Raw genomic sequence first — 20,896 nt, 5'->3', positions numbered from 1 at the left:
AAATTGCCCGTAGGTGTAAATGTGAGTGTGAATGGTTGTTTGTTTGTATGTGCCCTGCGATTGGCTGGCAACCAGTTCAGGGTGTACCCAGCCTCCTGCCTGATGATAGCTGGGATAGGCTCCGGCACGCCCGCGACCCTAGTGAGGAGAAGCGGCTCAGATAATGGATGGATGGATGGAGTAACTGCTTCCTCAAGGATTTTCGGGTCTGATTTAATGGCGATTCAAACTAAACTAAAGTATTCTTCTCTTTCCCAGCCTAATGCAGTTTTGTATTAATTGTTCAGATTGATTTCTAATCCTTTTTAACAAATATGTTTTCTTCCGACAAAATGGGATGCACTGATGGGGAATAAAGTATCTTGTGGTGCCTAAACCAGTGATGTAACTGTCAATTCAATGCCGATACTGTATCTGCCTGTCTGTCTTTCTGGTGAAATTAGGAGAGACGTCTATTCTGTCCAAAGCCACCTGACTCCAGTTGTCAGTGCCTAAACTAGACTGACTGGAAATGAGTGCAGACAATATGGGATTGTCTGGTCTGTTCGATCAATTAGGCCAGAGGGAGGGGCATACATATAGCCAGAGAGACCAAGTGGCAAAGCGCAGCTTTCAGCATCTTCCGACTATATAATATGTTAAGTGCATTTTAGAAAGCTTGCCAGACGAATTGTTCGACCCCAGCGAAATCTTATCTCTCTAACAGGCACCACGCTCTGACCCCAAATACCCAAGCCCACTTTTCTTGTGTGGGGCAGGATCCACAATAAGTTAGAGCAGTGAATTGAGAAGAAAACAAGATGTTTCTCAATCCCATCACTGCACGTAAAATATGGGGAAGATGTAAAAATAAAGACGTAAAATATGCGAAAGACGTAATGTATAAAGTAACAGGACTCTTCAAGGAACAACTGAAAATTGAAGTCGCTAGCAGGATATAACGATGATTTAAAAAGTGCATGTATGAGTTTTGATTTTGAAAATATGTCTGCATTTTGCTTTATTTCAAATTAATTTTATTTTTTATTTTCGTGATTATTTAGAGTAAAATGATACACTGACGACAGACTAACAGAATAACGGTGACTGCAAGTGATGATGAATCTTCCATGTGTACACAAGCTTGATTTTTATTGATCCCATTGATCAGCAGGTATAAGATGTCAGCATCGTATCGTTCAATCTTGCTTTGCAGTATTTCCATTTTTCCTCTCCTATTTGAAACTGTCACGATGGATTTTCGTCAAAATAATTTTTGCTGGTGGCCTGACATGTGTGCGTTAAAACAATACAACAGGTGAAGATTGAGCATTTTGTTCTCTTAAGAAACCAAAATACAATAAGTCATGGCGTGCCAATATCTTCTTTTGGTTTTCTCTCAGACCACAAAGAGTGAGACAAATGGATGTGTCAAAGTTTGATGTATTGTTGCGATTGCTCTACTATGTGCAAGGCTATTACTTGACAATATAAGCAGCGGCAGAGACAAATCCTGTTTGAATAAACCACAATCTGTGAAACATGACAAGGTGTTTGACGTATCAAAATAGCAACTGAAAGAAGACTGTGACCTCATTGAAAATTGGGAAATTGGAAAGTATACAGTGCTTGATTTCAAATAACAAATTTCTTTGACCTACAGAATTTAGTATGGAACCTTGTTTGCAGGGCTGTTACAAAATATTTTTAGAATAGATTAACCGATAGATATTTCGTCAAGAACTCGAGTAATCGCCCCCCTTTTTTCCCACTACAAACATGCATTTTATTCACATTTATGAGGGCTGGACTTCTATCCTTAAAACTGCATATTCTGGTACTGATTGTATGGAATAAATTGTACAGAAGATTTGGCGCCGAACAATTTTTGTGGTCGACTTAACCGAGTTAGCCGATTTTTTCCCCACAACCCTACTTGTTTGGTCACGGAACCATAATTTGCTCCCGGTGAGCCTGGCAGCGTCTTGCATGGCAGGAATCGCCCATTAGTGTATGAATGTGTGTGTGAGTGGGTAAATGTGAGGCTTTGTAAAGCGCTTTGGGCACTGATTTTTTAGATAAAGCGCTATATAAGTGCAGTCCATTTACCATTCTTTCCTAAAACCTACTGTACTACCTGTATATCGGCTTGTATTTTGGCTTCTCCTGCCAGGTGTTGCCACAGCCAGTCTCGCATGATTTGTACGCCCAAGATTTCTTTTTTATTTTCGGCTAAAACAACAACAAAACAACTCAGGGTTGACAAACAACGCTACGTCATGTTCATGTGTCTCTGCAATCTTCAGTCGAGTAAAACAGACATTCGTTCAACTCAAGATAAAGCACTACAACCTCTGGCTAGATTTTTTCAAACTGGGCCACTTCACTTTTCTTTTGTGTGTACACTTATCAAAAGTGTTTTTTATTTAGTTTTTTTTTTTAGCTCAACTTGTTTTGAATAATTTAATGATAATGTTTCTTTTTATTTAAGAGAAGAAGGGGATATCAATTGGAATTGTGTATCAGATTTTTGTGGTGGCTTTTCATTTTACAGCTATATGGCCCAGCTATCATATACAGTATTGAATAATTTTGTTTCCATTCATATACAACAATCCTTCAAAGTTCTTAGATTGGTTTAGTATTGATACTTTTGTAGAACCTAAAAAAAACCCCCAATAATTTAGTGTACCTCCCACGGGCTCACCTCCACTGTACTCCTCACATGGTGAGGGTTAGCCCAAAAAGCTGTCAGGGTATGTTCTGCTGTCAGTGAGATGCCAAATGGGAGCACATTAGCTATCGGCCCCGGTGTGTCCCTGAAAAGAAACAAGCCAATTAAGGAATCCCCCGCTACTGCTTAAGCCCAGTTTTGGCAGAGGTCATTGGGATGAACGCTGCCGTGTTAAATCATCACACCTTTTCTTTTCTCAAGCCTCCGCTGGGGGAAGTGTTTCCAGATTATTCATTTTTTTTCCACTGCTGCCCATCACTCAATATGCTGAAGGAAAACCATGTTAGTGTCCTTCAAAGAACTACACTCTCGCTCTTCCTCTGTGTTGTTGGTTTGTCTCATGGCTAATCATATCACGTGTGCAGAAAGAGCTTTGAGATAAGATGCGGGTTGGTTAAACATTGCAGTAAAAAGACTTTCCTGAAAAATTACATTTGCAGAAATAACATACAAACAATTTGACCTGTTTACCCTGAACTTGCTCCATTGGACTTCTTTCAGCGCCACTTGTCTGCCTTGCATACAGCCACTTGCAAAGATTTTCTGAATAAATGTTTCCTGTCATGTGGTAAGAGTTACAATGCACACAACTGGATAACAAATCTAAGGTATTGAGGTGCCGGATATTTACCTAAACGGTGTACTAATATGTCATTAATAGGTATATGCTTATAAAAAGACTGATTCCTTCTATTAATGGTGACATTTTTAATATAAGGTGCTCTGGACTTTGTTCCACTCTGGCCTTCCCCCTCCCTCCTCCCAATTCACGCACCCAGCACATGGGAATTGGGAAATGACTCATGCATATTTCAGCAGAGTGATTGCCTATTTGGACTGGGACTTAATGTGGCTACATGCAGATGCCAGATCAGACCTCTTTACTTTCACCTCACTCAGTCCTTCCTTCATTCACCCTGAGCCTCTTTACTATCCAGTATAGCTCTGAACATAGAGAGGAAGCACACAGTCATGCACCTCATTTCCCCAAAAGTATAAAATTCCACACACAATTATCAACTTAACAAAAAATGGTTTTCAGTGTATAATATCTTGAAAGACCTGCTGTGGTAGAAAGAAACTAATTGGCACTGCTCTTTTTTGATTGACAGTCTGACATTCATCTCCAGCCTGGGAGTGAAATCACCGTTTTTAAAATGTATGTATTATTTTTTTCACTATTTTTCTATGCCAAATAGACACAGACGGTGATGCAGTGAACAAATCTGAGCTTCCAAATAAAAGCACCCAAATGCAAGATAAAGTTAAATTATCCACAGTAAAAAGAGGTTCAGTCATTTCCTCCTTGAAAAAGATTGTTGAATATTTCAGCAACAGTACACAAATTGACCATGTTGGTGCGAGCACTGCCGGATTTCAAAAGGGAATTAATTGGATTAAAGGGGTTCTTTGCAGTTTTCTAAAGTTACAGTTGGTGGGATTCATATTGACGCCACCACACTTAAGTCACCTACTTCTTTTCCCGTCTGGAAGCAGTAGAGCATGTCCTACCGGGATACAGCAGCCAATCTTGTTGTAGCGGCGAGTGTCCTGCAGCCAATCATATTGGAGCAGGGCATGTCCTGCCGAGAACACGAGAAGTGGGATTCCTAAAAACGCATCACACAGTGGGCACACACCTGCTGCCTCGCGCTGACCTGTTAGCTTGGGTTTTAGGAGGTTTGATGAAACTATGGCGGAATATCCACCTCCCAAAAAAAGAAAAATGCCCATCCCTCGTTTGCCAACAACTACGACAAGCAAATAGAAGCGTAGCAAATGGATCTCAGGCAACTAAGAAGAATCAGAGGCAATGCGGAATAAGCAACATTTCTGCACGCCTGGTAAGTTTATCATCTCTTTTTGAATTTTTAATTGTACAGTCTAAAAAAATAAATAAAATTTAAAACCATTTAGTGTCATGGTAACACCTTTACGAATAAGTCTTGCTCCCAACATAGCAGCCATGGGTAAAGTTGGCTTGTTTACAGTGCTAATGCTAGCTTAGTATTGCGACCCTAGCACCGCTATTATGTTGAAGCTGAACAGTGTTCTCTGTGACTATTTATAACAACTACGCACTTTCACTTTCATTTGTGGCTTTGTTCTAGAGATTGGGTTGGGTGCTGAGATTGGTAAAGTGAGGCTACATTTTAAAACTGCAAACTCCAAAAATTTAGACAACTTCCTTGCATGAGGAAGAAGACCTGTAAAAACTAGAAACGTATATATTTATTCAACATGGTGGACACAGATAATAAGATAAGATATAGATATGTATACTTCACCTAGGAAGCAAACTCCCAGTCCCAATTTCCATATTTTAGGACCCGTGGCAGAATTTTAACCCCCCTTGGAATAAGCCACGTTCTTGGCTACTGCCTTCCTTTTGAGTTTACACATTTTCAAAAATATAAACTCTATACCAATATAAACATATCAACACACATACATTATGTAAGTTTGCATGGTTTGGAATATAGATGTAGTGTTAAGCAAATATAAATTTTACCTGACAGTGAATTAAAATAGGACAATTTAATATACATGGACAATCGGCATAAAATAACTACACAGAACATTGTATTGCAGGCAGGAATCCAATTTAGTTTGTAAACATGTGATACAACTTCCCAGAGTTCTGGAGATACAGTATATATGGACCCATGGGGAAGTGCACTGATATGAGAAAGACTACAATTGAAGTTGCAAAAGCAGTTTGTTCCTGCAACTTGGCTGTTTTGTCGGTACCTCTGCTCCACATCCCTAACAAATATTATATTGCTATTATTTCTATACAACAAATGAGGGGTAGCAACGGTTTCTGATCTTCCAATTTCGAAGAGGTCTTAATTGTTTAAGGACTTGCAACACTTTTTTTGTCATCATCATTATTATTACGGACGTTCATCCATTTCAAATAGCCACCCGCAGTTCATATGTCAAGCTACAACTGGTACACCCCCGGCAGGCAGCTACAAGGTGGCTTACTCAACTGGCCTGATACGAGGCTGTATCTAATGTGGTGGGGATTGACTTACTCTTGCTGGGTCCCAGGAAGAGAAGGGGATTTAAACTATTTTACCTCCCAAGATCTTCACACCTTCCCGCAGGCCCTCTCACCTTGATGCCTTAAATATTAATGCTAAATCCGTGGATAGTGGATGAGTGAGGAGGGGAGAGGGCTGACAGCTTAATCATGGAGGCACTGGCCTCCCCTTGCCTTTTTCCTCAATACTCTGGCTAGCTGTCACCATGACCTACATGATGTAATCACCCCTATATCCCTGATATGGGTTACTGTGGACCTTGCATGAAGAGAGACGAGCACACAGAGGAAAGGCGGGACCTGAGGGATTCTGCTGAAGAGGATCATTTAAGTAGATACTCAAAGTAAAAGAGTCCCTAGTCTTACAGATGTGGGAGAAGTGCCTGCATGCAACATTGTGCTCCATATAAATATACAGTACAGTAATTGTTCTAACTGTAGTAACATCAAGAACTTGTTTAACATTTTGAAATGTTAAACAAATAAACCCACCCACTAACATTTTGAAACGTGCCTTTGTTGCAAAATGTTGTCACCACTCGTACAGTATATCTTCTTTCCTTTAAAAACTTTGAATATTGCCATTTTGCAGAGAATAAACAGTTGTTTCAAGATGACAGTTTACCTAATCAAAGGTTCTCAGCAAGGTAAGTAGCTGTTTTAAATTTGTACAAATTGCTTACTGGCAGAAAACAAAGAACAAAAAAATGAGGTATGAGAACAAATCTGTAGGTTTCATGGGAGAATGAAATGAAAGAATGAAAAAATAGAGTAATCTGGGAAGACAGAAACAGAAAGGGAGATCTATTGAAAAATCTGGTGGATATATACTGTACTGTACTTTACTAAGTGCCACTTAACAGTCACACTATTTGCAGACTTGGGGACAATAGACAGATTTATGCAATGTGGAAGTGCAATTAGGACACGCAAAGATAATAAATTGAGTTAGATCATAATAAACTTGTCAGCAAATGTGAGCGGTTGAGCGTGTCATTTACTGTAAAAGGGCCGGTGACTTACTTCGTTAAGCTTAGCTGAAAAGTAGACTTCAGCATCATCAGAACAACAGTTAAAATTAATTGATTTCTACAATGATTCAGAGGGTTAGATGCCCGCTGTTCACATTGTTCTAATTTCTGAATGAAATATGTCCGACATCAACCACATGTCCATGGACCTCAGAATCTGACTGCCTGTGCCCTGATCAAGTTCACCAAAATTACATTAGACCAGTAGTCTACCTACTGCGCTGGACTTAGACGCGGTCCTTGCAGGCATAATTTTAGATTGGGTTTTTGCCACTAACTTGTCACTGTGCCCAGGCGCGTGTCAAAGGACACACCCTTGTTGCACCGGTAGTCCCAGCTTGTCGCAGACCGGTCCGCGAAACTGGCAAACATGGGGAGCGAGCCTTCCGAAAATCAAAATATGCCAGTTTTTGCACTCCACCTCAGATCTACCGTCTGCGAAAATAGAGCCCATAGACTTATGGTTACTGTAGGCCCACACAAAAGGAAGTATAACAACGTGAACATGACTCAGAAAGTTGAGGAATATCAAAGAGGAGAGTGAATGACCTATGAATTAAAAGTAAATACAGTAATAGAGCTTATCAGAAACAATACATACATTTATTATTAAATGATGTATGGCTAATCTATAAAATGTCCAGATCATCGTCATTTTTAGTTCAATGAACCAATACCTTCAGTGGTCATCACACTTGTGTTCACATTTTCAGTTAGGTAGGATACTGCTGTTGTGCTTGAGGGATCTTGCCTGAGCAAATTGGAAATATCCTTTTTGAGTAGTAGACTGTCGTAAATACAGTGTTAGGCACAGTGCATGCAATCATATTTCTCTTGTATTGGAGGACTGGCAACCAAAGGTGAAATGAGGTCCAAATGCACAGTTAAATTTTATTCACTCAGTGTTGCTACGCTCTCCTGCAGATGCTGTATGTATTTATACTGTATTATATATTTCTTTTCAAAATGTGACATGATTACAGCTGCTGCTGGACATTTCGACTGATTGCCACCCAATTTTCTTTCCATTGATTCACATTTAAGGGATAGAAATATTTATGTGGCTCAGTTGTGACGAGAAAAGAAAGGAATTGACAAGGAAAGATTGAACCACATTATAAAGGCCTCCTAAGAGACCTTATCTCATTATTTGTTTCCAAGTTACCTTATTTCCCATGAGGCCAGAGGCGTCTGACGGAAAACAAAGATGTACATGTAACCGTCACTATAATCGATCTGCTCAGTGCTACAAAGACGACACAAAAACAACATGGAGCGTAAATACAGAAACTGTTATAGTTAGGCACAGAGTCCTTACCCCATTTATAGGATACGTCTTCCATCCGAGCTCTCCAAGCACAGACGTTGTATCCAGCAGCACAACTGAAATGAAAAAGAGGAGGGAAATCCACCCATTATCCATCTGTCAACACACAAAAGTTCAATTTTCACACTGAAAATTGAAATATCAGTCATAAACATGTTCATTTAGGCATTTTATCATACCAGAAATGAGTTTTCTTGAATGAATATTTATCAGCATGGCAACACAAACACTAGGAACAACAGTGTCGCCACTTGCCACACAATTTTGGGACTGATAGATTGCCCTCAAATTGCTGTCAACAGTCCATTCCTTTGCCTGCCATCCACCATTTTTAGTCATTTTCAGCAACAATATCTGCTTCCCTTAGTGTGCGACTGAGATATGAACACAAATCCAGCTGGAGTCAAACCTTGCAATGGAAATACTGTATGTTTGAAGAAATGCATAATTTCACAATTTAAAACGGTTCTCATCTGTTGTAATAACGTGACATGCTCTCATCAAAATACCCCAAGGATCACAAATTACAGTATATTTTTCCCTCTCTTTAGAGAACCAGTTGAAATCAGTCTGTTTTCAGGATGTTGTCCTGTCTCATGCAAATGAACCACTGCTCGTCCCACCCACTTTACTGTGGGGTGTGCCAATTAAGTACCTGATGACTAGGGGCAGAGTTTGGGGTTGGCAACTTGTTATATTTAACGAATGTTCAGACCTCTCTAGTAACTATTTTTCCCAAAAAGTGACTAGCAACTTTTCCTGGGGCTTTGGGAGACATTTGGAGAGTCTTAGACAGTTAAACCAGGAAATGTTCACCTCCTCCATGTTTGGGAGAGATTAAGAAATAGCAGGAATAATAGCAGGAATAATGCGGCACACTAGACTTGAAGTGTTTTTAATCACTTATTTCTATGCTACAGTTGTATGAGGCATCAGTGTTGACTCTGACGATAAGCAACAGACCACTTACTTCCAAAATCTGTCCTTGAGTGACCATCAACCGAGAATATTACACAGTGAATCACACACAAATCAGAGCATTTTCAGTGTTTTCTAACAGTGTCCCATTGTCCACTTAGAGCTGTGAAAGTAGCCCTCAGAGGTGCGGGAGCATACTGGCTGATTATGCTGACACAAATTTCTGTTAGTGAGAATATGTCCTGTATAAATCACCATTGGTGGCTGGTGACCGACCGGTTAGCACATCTGCCTCACACTTCTGAGGACCGGGGTTCAAATCCTGGCCTCGTTTGTGTGGAGTTTGCATGTTCTCCCCGTCCCTGCGTAGGTTTTCTGGATAGTCCGGTTTCGTCCCACATCCCCAAAACATGCAAGGTAGGTTAATTGAAGAATCTAAATTGCCCGTAGGTGTGAATGTGAGTGTGAATGGTTGTTTGTTTTCATGTGCCCTGCGATTGGCTGGCGACCAGTTCAGTGTGTACCCCGCCTCTTGCCCACAGTCAGCTGGGATAGGCTCAGGCATACCCGCGACCCGAAAGAGGGTAAGCGGTTCAGAAAATGGATGGATAAATCTCCATTCACATAATCATTACACGTAGAGAGTTAGTGTTACAACTGACAGCGCTTCAAATAACGACAAATGCTGTATACATTATTATAATTTATAAACTGCTATGTTTGGGTAAAGGAAAAGTGACATTTACATCTCTGTGGAGGTTTTCTGACGAGCAGAGAGGAATATGGGGCATTTTTTATGGCAGTTATGAGCCAATCCAGCTCGATCAAGCTTGTATGACAGAGTGGTTCTCCATCTGTTCAGCAAGACTTCCATCAGGTTTGTTTGCTCATTGATGTATGCCCACCTTGTCGAGAACTGATATAAGAAACACTGATATGACACAAGGTAGCACCTTGCGTATCATTGTACTATTACTTTGGAAGCTCTTAGTAACCATCTTGTGCACTAGATGGAGGAAGACATACAGTACATACACCTTACTCAAGCTTTCACAGTAACACTGTCTTTGCTACTTTTAGGCAAAATTGTTTACTCTTTTTCTAAGGCCTATTTGTCATATTGTGGCTTTCATGCAGCTGGCAGCTCCAGCTCATCCACATCTATAAATTTGATATACAATACAAAAAATAGAGGGCTGTATTTTATTTTTCATCCATATTTTTTTTTGTTGCATCTGCATCTCATTTTAAAATCAGTCCTGGTCTGCCTTGCCACGTTCAGTTTTGGTTTTCAACAAATCAACATTTTACTGCCAATTATGTTTTCTCTCCTGTTTCCTGTGACTGTATTTATATTTGGTTCACTTGCATTTGTCTGTCTTTGTCAGATAATTTGTTATACCTCACTGTCACTCCTTGCTATTTATGTTATGGAATTGTTTATCTCAAAAGGAAATTTCCATTTTTCTTCTCTAGTCAGATTTTCTTGGTGTATTTACCAATGCAGTATTTTTGCCTTTTGCGAATGAGTTTGTGTTTTTCCTGCCTTTTGGTTTTTGGTAAGCAATTTTTCCTTTGACGTTAAGATAAAATTAAGCCAGTTTCCAGTTCAACTCTGAGTCGATGACAAATTTTTGAATCGGGCCGATTTCTGGAGTCGTTAGCCAGGGAGTGTAAAGGGGGATATGAAGGACAACCGGAAGCTCCCGACTGGTCGTACAACCATCGGATGAATTTCTGCCAAGTCAGCCTGTATTAAAATTTACACTCCACAGAGAGAATGCTTTCTTGATTTGGTTGACAGTCAGAAGCAGTTTGAAAGTATGCTTACCAGACTTAAATGGAACAGCAACATAGTAAACATAGAGAGTGGCTCTTGGTACTGTGAGCAGTCATTAACTTTGACTTTCTGTTGCAGGCAATTAGTTTATACAGTGAGGATTTACAATTGATTCTGTCCAATAATACAGGGATGCTGAGGTCTCGTCTAACATCATACAGGATGGACGTTCAGATTCAGTTTTGTGTAACCTTGGAGTCATATTTTTCCCCACCAATGAAGTTGAGTATCAGAAATATCTAACATTGCAAAGCATTCACCTTTAGAGGTTCCACCACTCTCACTTCACAGCTTTTTATTGTACAACTAGAAGACTAGCTGTCTAATTATAACGTTTCAATACAACACCTTGAAATTCTTTATTTTATTTATTCAGAAGATTTTTTTTTTACAATCGGGTCTTTAATAATGACAGAAAAAGTAACAGGCTTGCAAACAGCAAGCACTGAGCAAGCACTATACTTTTAATTTGCCCCATAAATGGGCATTGATTCATTTAAAAAAAACAGTCCTATAAGATTAGGATTTAGCATTTAGTCTGGCATGTAAGCATTAACGTTAAAGTCCTTCTACTTTTGTCGTCTCTGTTCTTTAAGCTTGGTTTAATATTTGCTTCATGGTGGCTGGATTTGGAAGAGCTCCCACTTCTATCTGTCTTTCTGTGCCCGCGGACATCACGTCAGGGCCACTGCCAGGCTGAACAGACTAGCTGGCAAAAGCCACTGGTTTAATTGGGCATCATTAGGCCACTTTGTGCTGCTTACCTGCCCAGTACCTTCCTCCTGGGGACGGCCTGATTACTGAAGGTTGGCCCGGTTGCTCGCACTGTGGTGGGCACTTTCACACTTTGAATAACAAACATGTGATCAATATGAGGGGCAGTACTTATGGTTGCAGGAGAGAGGACTTTCACTCATTTGTAAATGTTGAAACCAATCTTATGGAGACAATTTTTTACGTGTTTATTTAACTAAAATAATTGTGTTGAAAAATTAATTAAAAAAATTCTGGGCTGTTTGAGCAGCAGTATTATTATTATGAATCTGAATCTTCTTTGGGGGCAGATTTACATTTAGGCATGTACGGTAAATTATGTACCCACACTTGTAGTTCTGAAAGAGTACATTGCTTCAACAACTTGCACGAGATCCGACTCAATATACAATACATAGCCGTCAATCCCTTGCCCTATCCTCTGTAGAGTTATCTTTCACGAGGGCACCCACAGACCCTGCCTAGAGCAGGCAATCCGCCGGGACTTCAACTAGTTTGATATAAATAGAACATGAGCCCGCCAACTCACAAATAAATGGAGCTCCAGCGGAATGATGACATCGCCTGTCTGTCCTAGAGCCCTCGCATGCCTCACAAACACCCTAAAAATAGCAGCATATCCGTCGGCAATTTCTTTATTTTTATGTACATTTGCATTTGTCCGAAAATTGTGATACTGGCTGCTAGTCTGTATTGTCTACAGTAAATTTAGCACGTCAACCAACATTACTAATACTTTTTGAGTAATGGGTCTATGTACAGAAGGTCTGTCCTACATGCTAATAGATGACAAACTTCATCCATCCATTTTCAACACCCCTCATCCTGGTTAGGGTCACAGGACGCTGGAGCCTATCCCAGCTGACTTCGGGCGAAAGGCAGACTACACCCTGAACTGGTCGCCAGTCAGTCACAGGGAACATACAGACACGGACAACCATTCGCACTCACATTCACACCGTCACTGAGTGGGAACTGAACCCACGCTGCCTGCACCAAAGTCAGGCGAGTGTACCACTACACCATCAGTGACATGACAAACTTTCATGCACTATTTCTGTACCTCATGAACTTTAACTTTATAAATATTCCCTCAAGTCCTCTAACCCAAACCTGCATACAAGAAAATTATTCAAAACATTGCACATCACCCGAGGAGGTTACCACCCTGAGAGAATAATCACATTTCATGATGTATCGATATTGTAGTTAAGGTCTGATTAGTTCTGATTTGTAGTCTTCTTTTTCTAGCCGTTTGTTTACAATGCTCATCTAGAAATGCAGTGAGCTATGCCATATGGAAAAGTACTGTTAGTATTGAATCACTTTGCATTTACATGTTGTTTGACGAATATTAATTGCTATCAGACTTTTTTTGCTCTCTTGTTTGTGATGCTTCACCCATAACCACGAGGAGCTTCACCCCTAACAAGCAGCCGGTCGACACCCCCTCAGCAAAAAATGCATCCTGGAGAGGGATGAGCGCTAGCGACAAAAGACGAAATGGGACAGGATACAGGAGATCCACAGGATCGTTATGAGGAATGTGAGGTTACTCACCAACAGAGGAACTAACGGCTGTTAGACAACTGTGTTTGTTTACATTTAAGCTTCAATTCCTGGCGCTGCAGCCAGCGTGAGTGAGGTCATGCTGTGATCGCAGATTACAATTTCAGCATCTCGTTGTTATCATACTGGTCAATGGAGACTTTAATCATGTCTGTCACTCTCATCTACTGAGAACTTAACACAACATGTTGGACTGTGAAACAAGAGGGATAAAAATCTGGATCCCCTGTATGCCAAATGCCAAGGGAGGCTGACCACAGCGTCATACACTTTGAGACCACAAACAGGCCACTGGCGGAACAGCAGGGGACCAAAATAAGGATTGTGACAGTTTGGTTCAAGGAGTGCTGGTAGTTTGTTTTTAAAGTATATAACATTAATATATTACTATACAATTAGAAAATAGTTTTATATATTATAATTTTGTTCTTATTATTTATTATTTATTTTGTGTGTGTCCTGTTCGATATTTCTTATGTTTAGCACTGTGTTACAGTTGTGGTTGTTTGACTTTTTTTAAGTGTTCAAGAAATAAACTTGGGTTGAGTTGAGTTGAGTTGAGTTCAGGTTCTATTTTCTATTTTTTTTTTTAAATAAAATTTCACGAGTGAATGAATGACTCACTGGTGAAAACTTTTTTATTTTTTTTAAAGTATAATAAACAACAGCTTTTGAGCAAATCAGGCCCACTATCAAGTAATGCTTTTGTCATCTAATGGTTGAAACCAAGTTGCCATTCAGCATATGAGAGCATCGTGTGCTTTGAAATGGAAATGTATCCAGCAAAGGCCACTTGACAGGCATGATATGCGGCTAAAATTGAATATTTAATAAGGTTGTAGACAGCAGAAAGGCAAATCATCAAATTACTGATGGTAATATTTAATCTAGCCTAAATCAGGAGTCGCAAACCTTGTGTCCAGGGGCACCAGGTCACCCCCAAGGTCCACGAGTATCCTGCGGGCCTGTTCTAATAATAGCTCACCAGTTATGGGATATTATTATTTTCTCAAAATCTTGTAGAAGTGATTAATTGGAAATGTGAACACTTGCATACATTTATAGAATAAAGTGTTGCATATTGATATTTTATTGTTAAATCATAGTTGATAATTAATGTGAGAAATAATTAACATGATCGGTCTATTCATCAGTGTCTTTGCAAAGATAAATATCATTAGTTATTAATAGTAACATGTTTGTGGATGACATGGCTCCATTGGTAGAGTGGTCATCTCCCAACCCAAATGTCGTGGCTTCCATTCTGAGTACCTGTGATCATGTCGAAGTGTTCCTTGAGCAAGATACTGAACCCCGAGTTTCTCCTGATGCTGGGTCATGAGGAAATGGTTCTTAAATGTGTTTTCATTTCCTTGAAGGTGGAAAAAGTGCTATATTTGTGAAATTTACCATTTACTTCAAGCTAATTTGAAAAAACGTTATTTCAAAAGTATGTATCAAACTGGTAGCCCGTCGCATTAATCAGTAATGAAGAAGTAGCTCTCAGTTTCACAAAGGTTGGTGATTGTGTTTTCAATGGATGATTAAAGACTGGTTCCTAAGCTTTCACCTGTATACAACAAGGTCAAGGACACATGTAAATGAGAAAAGCAACACATGGAATGTGCTGTACTTATTTTCAGTTCCGTATACCTGGGAGATCATTTTACAGGCATAGGGCTGCATTGGTGATGTCACAACATTTTAAAGAATGGGATATACGTGCACACAAGTTACAGTTTAGACCTTAAAATAATGTCTGTGTTGCATAGTATCACTAATAATGGTTAAACACATTTTAAATAACATTTTATATTGAAATGCATAGATAAAAAACAAAACAAAACAAAACAAGGTCATTCTCCCTGCATTAAGAATTCAAATGCACCCCTGAGCGCTTATGGCGTGCAAGTCAACATTTTGATACCTTGATTGACAAATTGAGTTTTCCTTACAGAGTACCTCTGAGTAGAATAGGTGTTGAACTTCATCTCTGCATATGGCACCACTGAGAGCAAGAGAAATTCTAATAATAGCCACACGCACACTTTATTGCAAACACGCTTTTTATTGGTGTTGTATTCATATGGGTCATAGATACAGAATTACAGAATGTACTCCCAACATGTAGTGGTGGCTGCCTTTCGACTTTTCTCACCGAGTCTGTTAGATCTTCCCTGTGACTCATATGTCAGCTGAGGATGGATTACATCCCTGATTTGTAATTCCTGAAACTCTGCTTCCTGAAGGACAATCACAATCTCAGCAATGTCGGAAATGGGGAACAAAGACCACATCTTCAGATTATCTTTTTCCTGCATCTAAAAGGGTCTCAAGGATTTAGGTTAGTGAATTGGATTCATGAATTTTCATTACTGAGAACATTTCTGCTGTCGTCTTTGGGTGGAGAAAAAATTGAGACAAATTAATGACAGACTGTATGTGAAGGTGAGGTGATCCTGTTCAAACTTTCAGATAACGTTGTTATATCTGTCCACACTCCCACTCGAGTAAATGTGGGGAGGTAAAAATGTTTTTGTTATGATTGTTCTCTGAACAGCCAGGAATGGGTCCTACATTTTCTTTGAAATCCCATGCCTTTGGAGTTCTTTGTGCCTGATTTCAAAAGCATCCATTTACACTAGAGTGTTCGAGTGGAATCGTATTAGCTTCTGTTTCCTGCAAGCATATAGATAGGCACACAAAGTACAACTAAACAATGAAAGGAAAACGTGATTTTAGGAAATAGTCATTTTCATGATCAAAGGGGGATTGGAGACTATCTTGGCTCCGAATGCTGTGTACTACAGCAACTGTGCAACTTCATCATATTGTGTTGTATGCAGTAGACATCTGCCAGTTGTCATCTGTTACATTTTCAAGTGAACTACAATCATCTAGAACGTTAACAGCGGAACCACGGGTCAAACGCAATCCATTTCAGTTTGTTTATAATGATTATTTAATACGTGGTGTCGTAAAAGACCGTTGTCTTGATTTATTATTATTCATTGTGTGTGTGTGTGTGTGGTGTGTGTGTGTGTGTGTGGTGGAGGGGGGGGGGTGGTGGTGGCTGTCAATGTATTTTTTATCTTTTAATACAATTTTATAGAATAAAATAATCTCACTCTGGATGTTCTTAACTCCTCTCTTGATGTCAGTGTCATATTGAACCAAATAATGCTGGAGGAGTTACCAAACCGTTACCGTATCTCACCTTGCCTTATCTCACTTATTCCTAGTCAGGGTGTTGTGAGAGATCAACAGCGGTGCCACAGGAAATTATCCAATTTCACTGAATATGTCTGAAAATCAATATTTATTAATTACAGATATACTGTATCTTTCTTCATCTATCTATGCCATCGACATGTTGTGACAGGCAAATATTAAATACTCTTCCATAAAATTGCAGAAGGTGCAATAAACCTTGTGTATCCATCCACCTGTTTCCATTCATACAACAGAATAAGTCATGGCTTCCCACAAGTACATCAACTTTTTGTTCAATTAAAGAGGCTTTTATTATTTTAGTATTCATACTTTATTTTATATTTTTGTTTTCTGGTGTACCGTGAGATTTTTCGAACGAAAAATGGTTGCCTTGGCTCAGTAATAGTTGTGAAAACAATGCCTTATCGAGCATCATGCTGACTAATTGAGACTGAATCAACAGTGCTGACAGTGCAGACAAGCAGTGCACTTGTCACTTTTGCCTCAGGATGCAATTAATCAACAGTTATTTCCATGCAATCAGCAGAATTATGAATGATCAAGTAAACAATTATCATGCTACTTGGAAGAAAACCTGATATATCCAAATATTTTAGATAAGAAGTAACCAATAAATCCAGGACAATAAAAACACACATCCCTGGTAAAGATATTAAGGGATTATTTTCTAACTCGCACATGACTGACTATACATAGCATAGTCACAGTTTGACTTAAATTGGGCAAAGTAATAAAATCGATACTGGGACAAAGTGACCTGCGAGAAAGATTTACACTGGAGCCCATAATGAGACTTTTAACAAATCTTCACGCTGAGCCGCACCACTTGGTGGAAGACAACGGCAATTGTACCTGGAGGTCTCAGTGTATGCGGTCAATACGGAAGAGTGAAGGACAGAAAAGCCAGCAGACACCATTCAAACATTCAGTGTGTGTAGAGGTAAAAAAAACAAATAACTCGGCTATTTTGTTGAAGCTAGAATTTAAAAGGAGAATAGATAAATACTCTATAGACTATGTTGACCCCCACTGATTGATTGTTTGTCTGCATATTAAGGCCCACAAGGAAACCACCAAGTGGCAATACTTTAACACGCACACATCCTTGAAAAGACAGCAGACAAGCAAAGAGGAAACGTGTCATCACAATCACAGACACACTCTCTCATTCACACTATACGTCTGCATCCTCACACGTATGCACATGCACACTCACAGATTCCCACAGCCTGAAAAGCATTGAAACATACAGAAACAAAGGTAATGTTAACACAAATGTTGAAAAACAGATCTGTAAAATGACACACACACGCACACACATTCTCACTCTGTCACTCAGTTATTCAATCTCTGCTTGTTTTTACTGTGTGTTTGTGTTTACTGAAGTGTAATTAATTCACTCCTGAGGTTGTCAAACTGCAAATGATTTCCATACAGCTTTTATTTTGTCATCAAATCCTCATGGAGGTTATTTTATTCATTTTCATTCGGCATTTTGCTGTCATATGTTTGCTTTTTTGTTTTTGTTTTGTTTTTCCCAAGTGTGAAAAGTGAAACAATTCCTCCTAGAGCCAAACACTGTAGGTACTTGATAGCAGTCTGTACTAATAGCTATCTTACATTGCATCTCCTTATATGAATATAGAATTTGAGTGGCATTGATATTTATGCAAAGTAACACTTAATACAAGTAAATTGGTATTTCATTGCAGACATACCTTACATCAGCTGAGGGGCATACATAGAGTACATACCTTTAAGTCAGTCATTTCAAATTAATTCCATTTTGTCTTCTCTCTTCTTTATGCAGCTGTTTACAATATGGGTTATGTCTATGTGTTTAGATCAGCCTTAAAAGAAAATAGCAGTTCTATCCTGGAGTCTGCAAAGCACAGACACAATCCAAACTAGACTAATAATGTGTTTTGTTCTTTTGACTCATGCGTGTGACTTATGAGATGATGTCAGAGACTCTTTGGGCAATCATGTATTGAAGTGTCTCCAACGGAGAAGCACTATTTTCTGCATGTGTAAAAGTGTCTCACCTTGGTTGCAGTGGCCACAGCGAGTGAGAACAATTCCAAGAAAAAGTGCAACAGGGACAAATCTTGGTCCAACACTCATATCTGCTGCAACATCGGCCACCGGCCGCAGCTGAGCCGATCGCGGACGTGGCCGGTAAGAAAAGCGCTGCAGGGACGTCCAAGAAGCACCGATCCACTGGCTCGGCTCTTGATTACATTAGGTCCCGTTTGTTGTTCATCGTGAGATCCATCCCTTCGCGGTATAGCAGCAATAAAGGTGCTGAGGTGCAAGTTAAAAAATAAAATAAAATAACAATTAGTCTAGAAACACTTAGCTGCCACAAACTTCGCACATTTCCTGTCGTCCCTAAGTTATTGCATCACTTCAAACAACTGCGCAAGAATCTTTGCACTGCAAGGCTACATCGCGCACGCGATGGTGTCCCTACAGTCGTGATCCGATGAGTCCCAGCTTTCTGTCACCCGTCCGGACCGCTGCAGGTTCGCGCGAGCTTCTGAAACGAAGAGATGACGATGAGGAGGGCAGGAGGAGGCGATGAAGCACGCGGCGACGGAGACTGTGCGCATCTGTACAGGATGCTCGGCACTAGAGGGGGTTAGCTGACAAGGCAATGCGTGTGCGTGTGTGCGGGCGCCTATGGATGCGTATGTGTGTGCGCGTGTCAGTCAAGAGCCCATTATGGAGACACATCTATGCACGCATTTCGATATGATTACAGTAGCGTCACATACTGTACCTGGGTAACTGAGATAAATATAATGACATAGCCAATAATGAGTTACCAAGGCAGCACGATGGACTAATGGTAATTTAGCATATCTACCTCACAACATGAGAAAAATCTCACAGCACACCACCAAACAAAAATGTCACTAAAAGTATGAATACTAAAATGATCATCTCATCTCAGTTTACTCACGTTACTCAGCGTGAAATCCAGGCTATTTGATTTTGATAGAACACAAAATTGATGAAGACACGCACGCAAGCCACGATTTATTCTGTTGATATGAATGCTAACAGGTTGAATATACTTTCTCCGATCTAATGGAAGAATTTAAATGTTCTGGTTGTCACTCCATGTCGCTCGCATAGCAAGATGAACAAAGACTATTGTTAATTAATTAATACATAGTCTCATCCATGTTTCATCGTGAGAAGAATGTTATTTTCTTTGTAAACTATGCTTCATTGCATGTCAAAAAGCTCCAATTCTTCCTCCCAGAAACTTTGGCTTCTCAATGTGCATTTTGGAAAATTTCAGTATCATCACTTTCAATTGATGTGACCATTGAGCGTTTTTTCTTGTTGTTGTTTCTCTCAATGGAAGGTTTACCCTTAAACATTTGCAGACAAAGTGCAGACATTTTTTTCCCCCCAAAATAGTTATTTAAAATTATTTGACTTAGAGTTTCATTATTTGTGTAAAGCATCTAAGATGCCAAATTCAGCCAATAATATTGATGCAGAATAGCATCGGAATTTACAAATCTTGTCTCTGAAGAATTATCTCCATCCAATTGCAGTGCACCAGCGGCTTTGACTGCCAAGCCAACAATGTCAGCCAAGATCGAAGGTCTTCCCCTCATCTTCATGGACGGCTCATGAGTGAGTAAGCAAACCGTCTGCCGTCTCACCGGGTTAAACAAAGCTATGCTGGCCGCTGTGATGAGGGTTAGCCAATCAGGGCATATAGGAACAGCTCACTGTCAGCACAGTGAAAGTAAATACATCAACATCACAATCCGTCTCCCATGCTTAGCTGGCAGCCACTCACCACACAATGTTTAGAAAATGCCAGCTGCCATTTTCTATGCAACACATTCAACAACAAAGGAAGGCGGTATGATAGAATTTATGGAACAGTGGTGAGTTTGTGTCTGGTGTTGGTGGAGGGATGCAGCCACACAAATCAAACTTAATGTTATTGGTCGCATATCATCACAAAAGTGTTGCTGCATATTCAAGGTGGTAAGTAGGGAATACGCTAAAAGCATTTAATTGTGTGTTTGTGTTACATTTATATGTAAATCCCTGTGGTCTAAAAAAAAACATGACAGAAAATGTACATGTGCCACCCAAATTTCAACATTTTGTCATAAAAACCCCTATGCTGTCCTTCTTTCCAATTACTATGTCTTCCTAAAGCCAATATTATTTCCTATTTCAGCCCATTATAGACAAAGTAGGACCATACAATGAACTTTTATATTGTACTCTGGGATTGTTGCCTCTCTAAGATGTTATTCCTCTGCTACTCTAACTGCATTTCCCTCCACTACGTCCTCATTGTTTGGGAAATTTCAAAAAAACAAACAAGAACAACAACAACAAAAAAACAAACAAAGACATGTCAATAAAAGCAAATTATGTCCCTCTGGAAGTCACCAGTCTC

At 39.7% G+C, this 20,896-nt stretch overlaps 1 protein-coding gene across 2 annotated transcripts in view; it reads right to left on the bottom strand.

Moving 5' to 3' along the window:
- Positions 1–19,009, bottom strand: part of LOC133410320 (ephrin type-A receptor 6-like) — a 136,545-nt gene extending 117,536 nt beyond the window's left edge. For both annotated transcript variants that reach the window (XM_061691325.1, XM_061691326.1), the window contains exons 1-2: positions 18,501–19,009; positions 8,112–8,176 (exon numbers count right to left, since the gene is read on the bottom strand). In XM_061691325.1, the coding sequence (XP_061547309.1) occupies positions 8,112–8,176; positions 18,501–18,579 (144 nt within the window). In that variant the 5' untranslated portion in view covers positions 18,580–19,009. The remainder of the gene's footprint in view (positions 1–8,111; positions 8,177–18,500) is intronic.
- Positions 19,010–20,896: the final 1,887 nt, after the last annotated feature.

Source organism: Phycodurus eques, chromosome 12 (assembly GCF_024500275.1).
Source record: "Phycodurus eques isolate BA_2022a chromosome 12, UOR_Pequ_1.1, whole genome shotgun sequence".
NCBI classification, from domain to species: Eukaryota; Metazoa; Chordata; class Actinopteri; order Syngnathiformes; family Syngnathidae; genus Phycodurus; species Phycodurus eques.
Note: the sequence above shows the minus strand (reverse complement) of the source record. Positions and strands in the feature narration are given on the sequence as shown.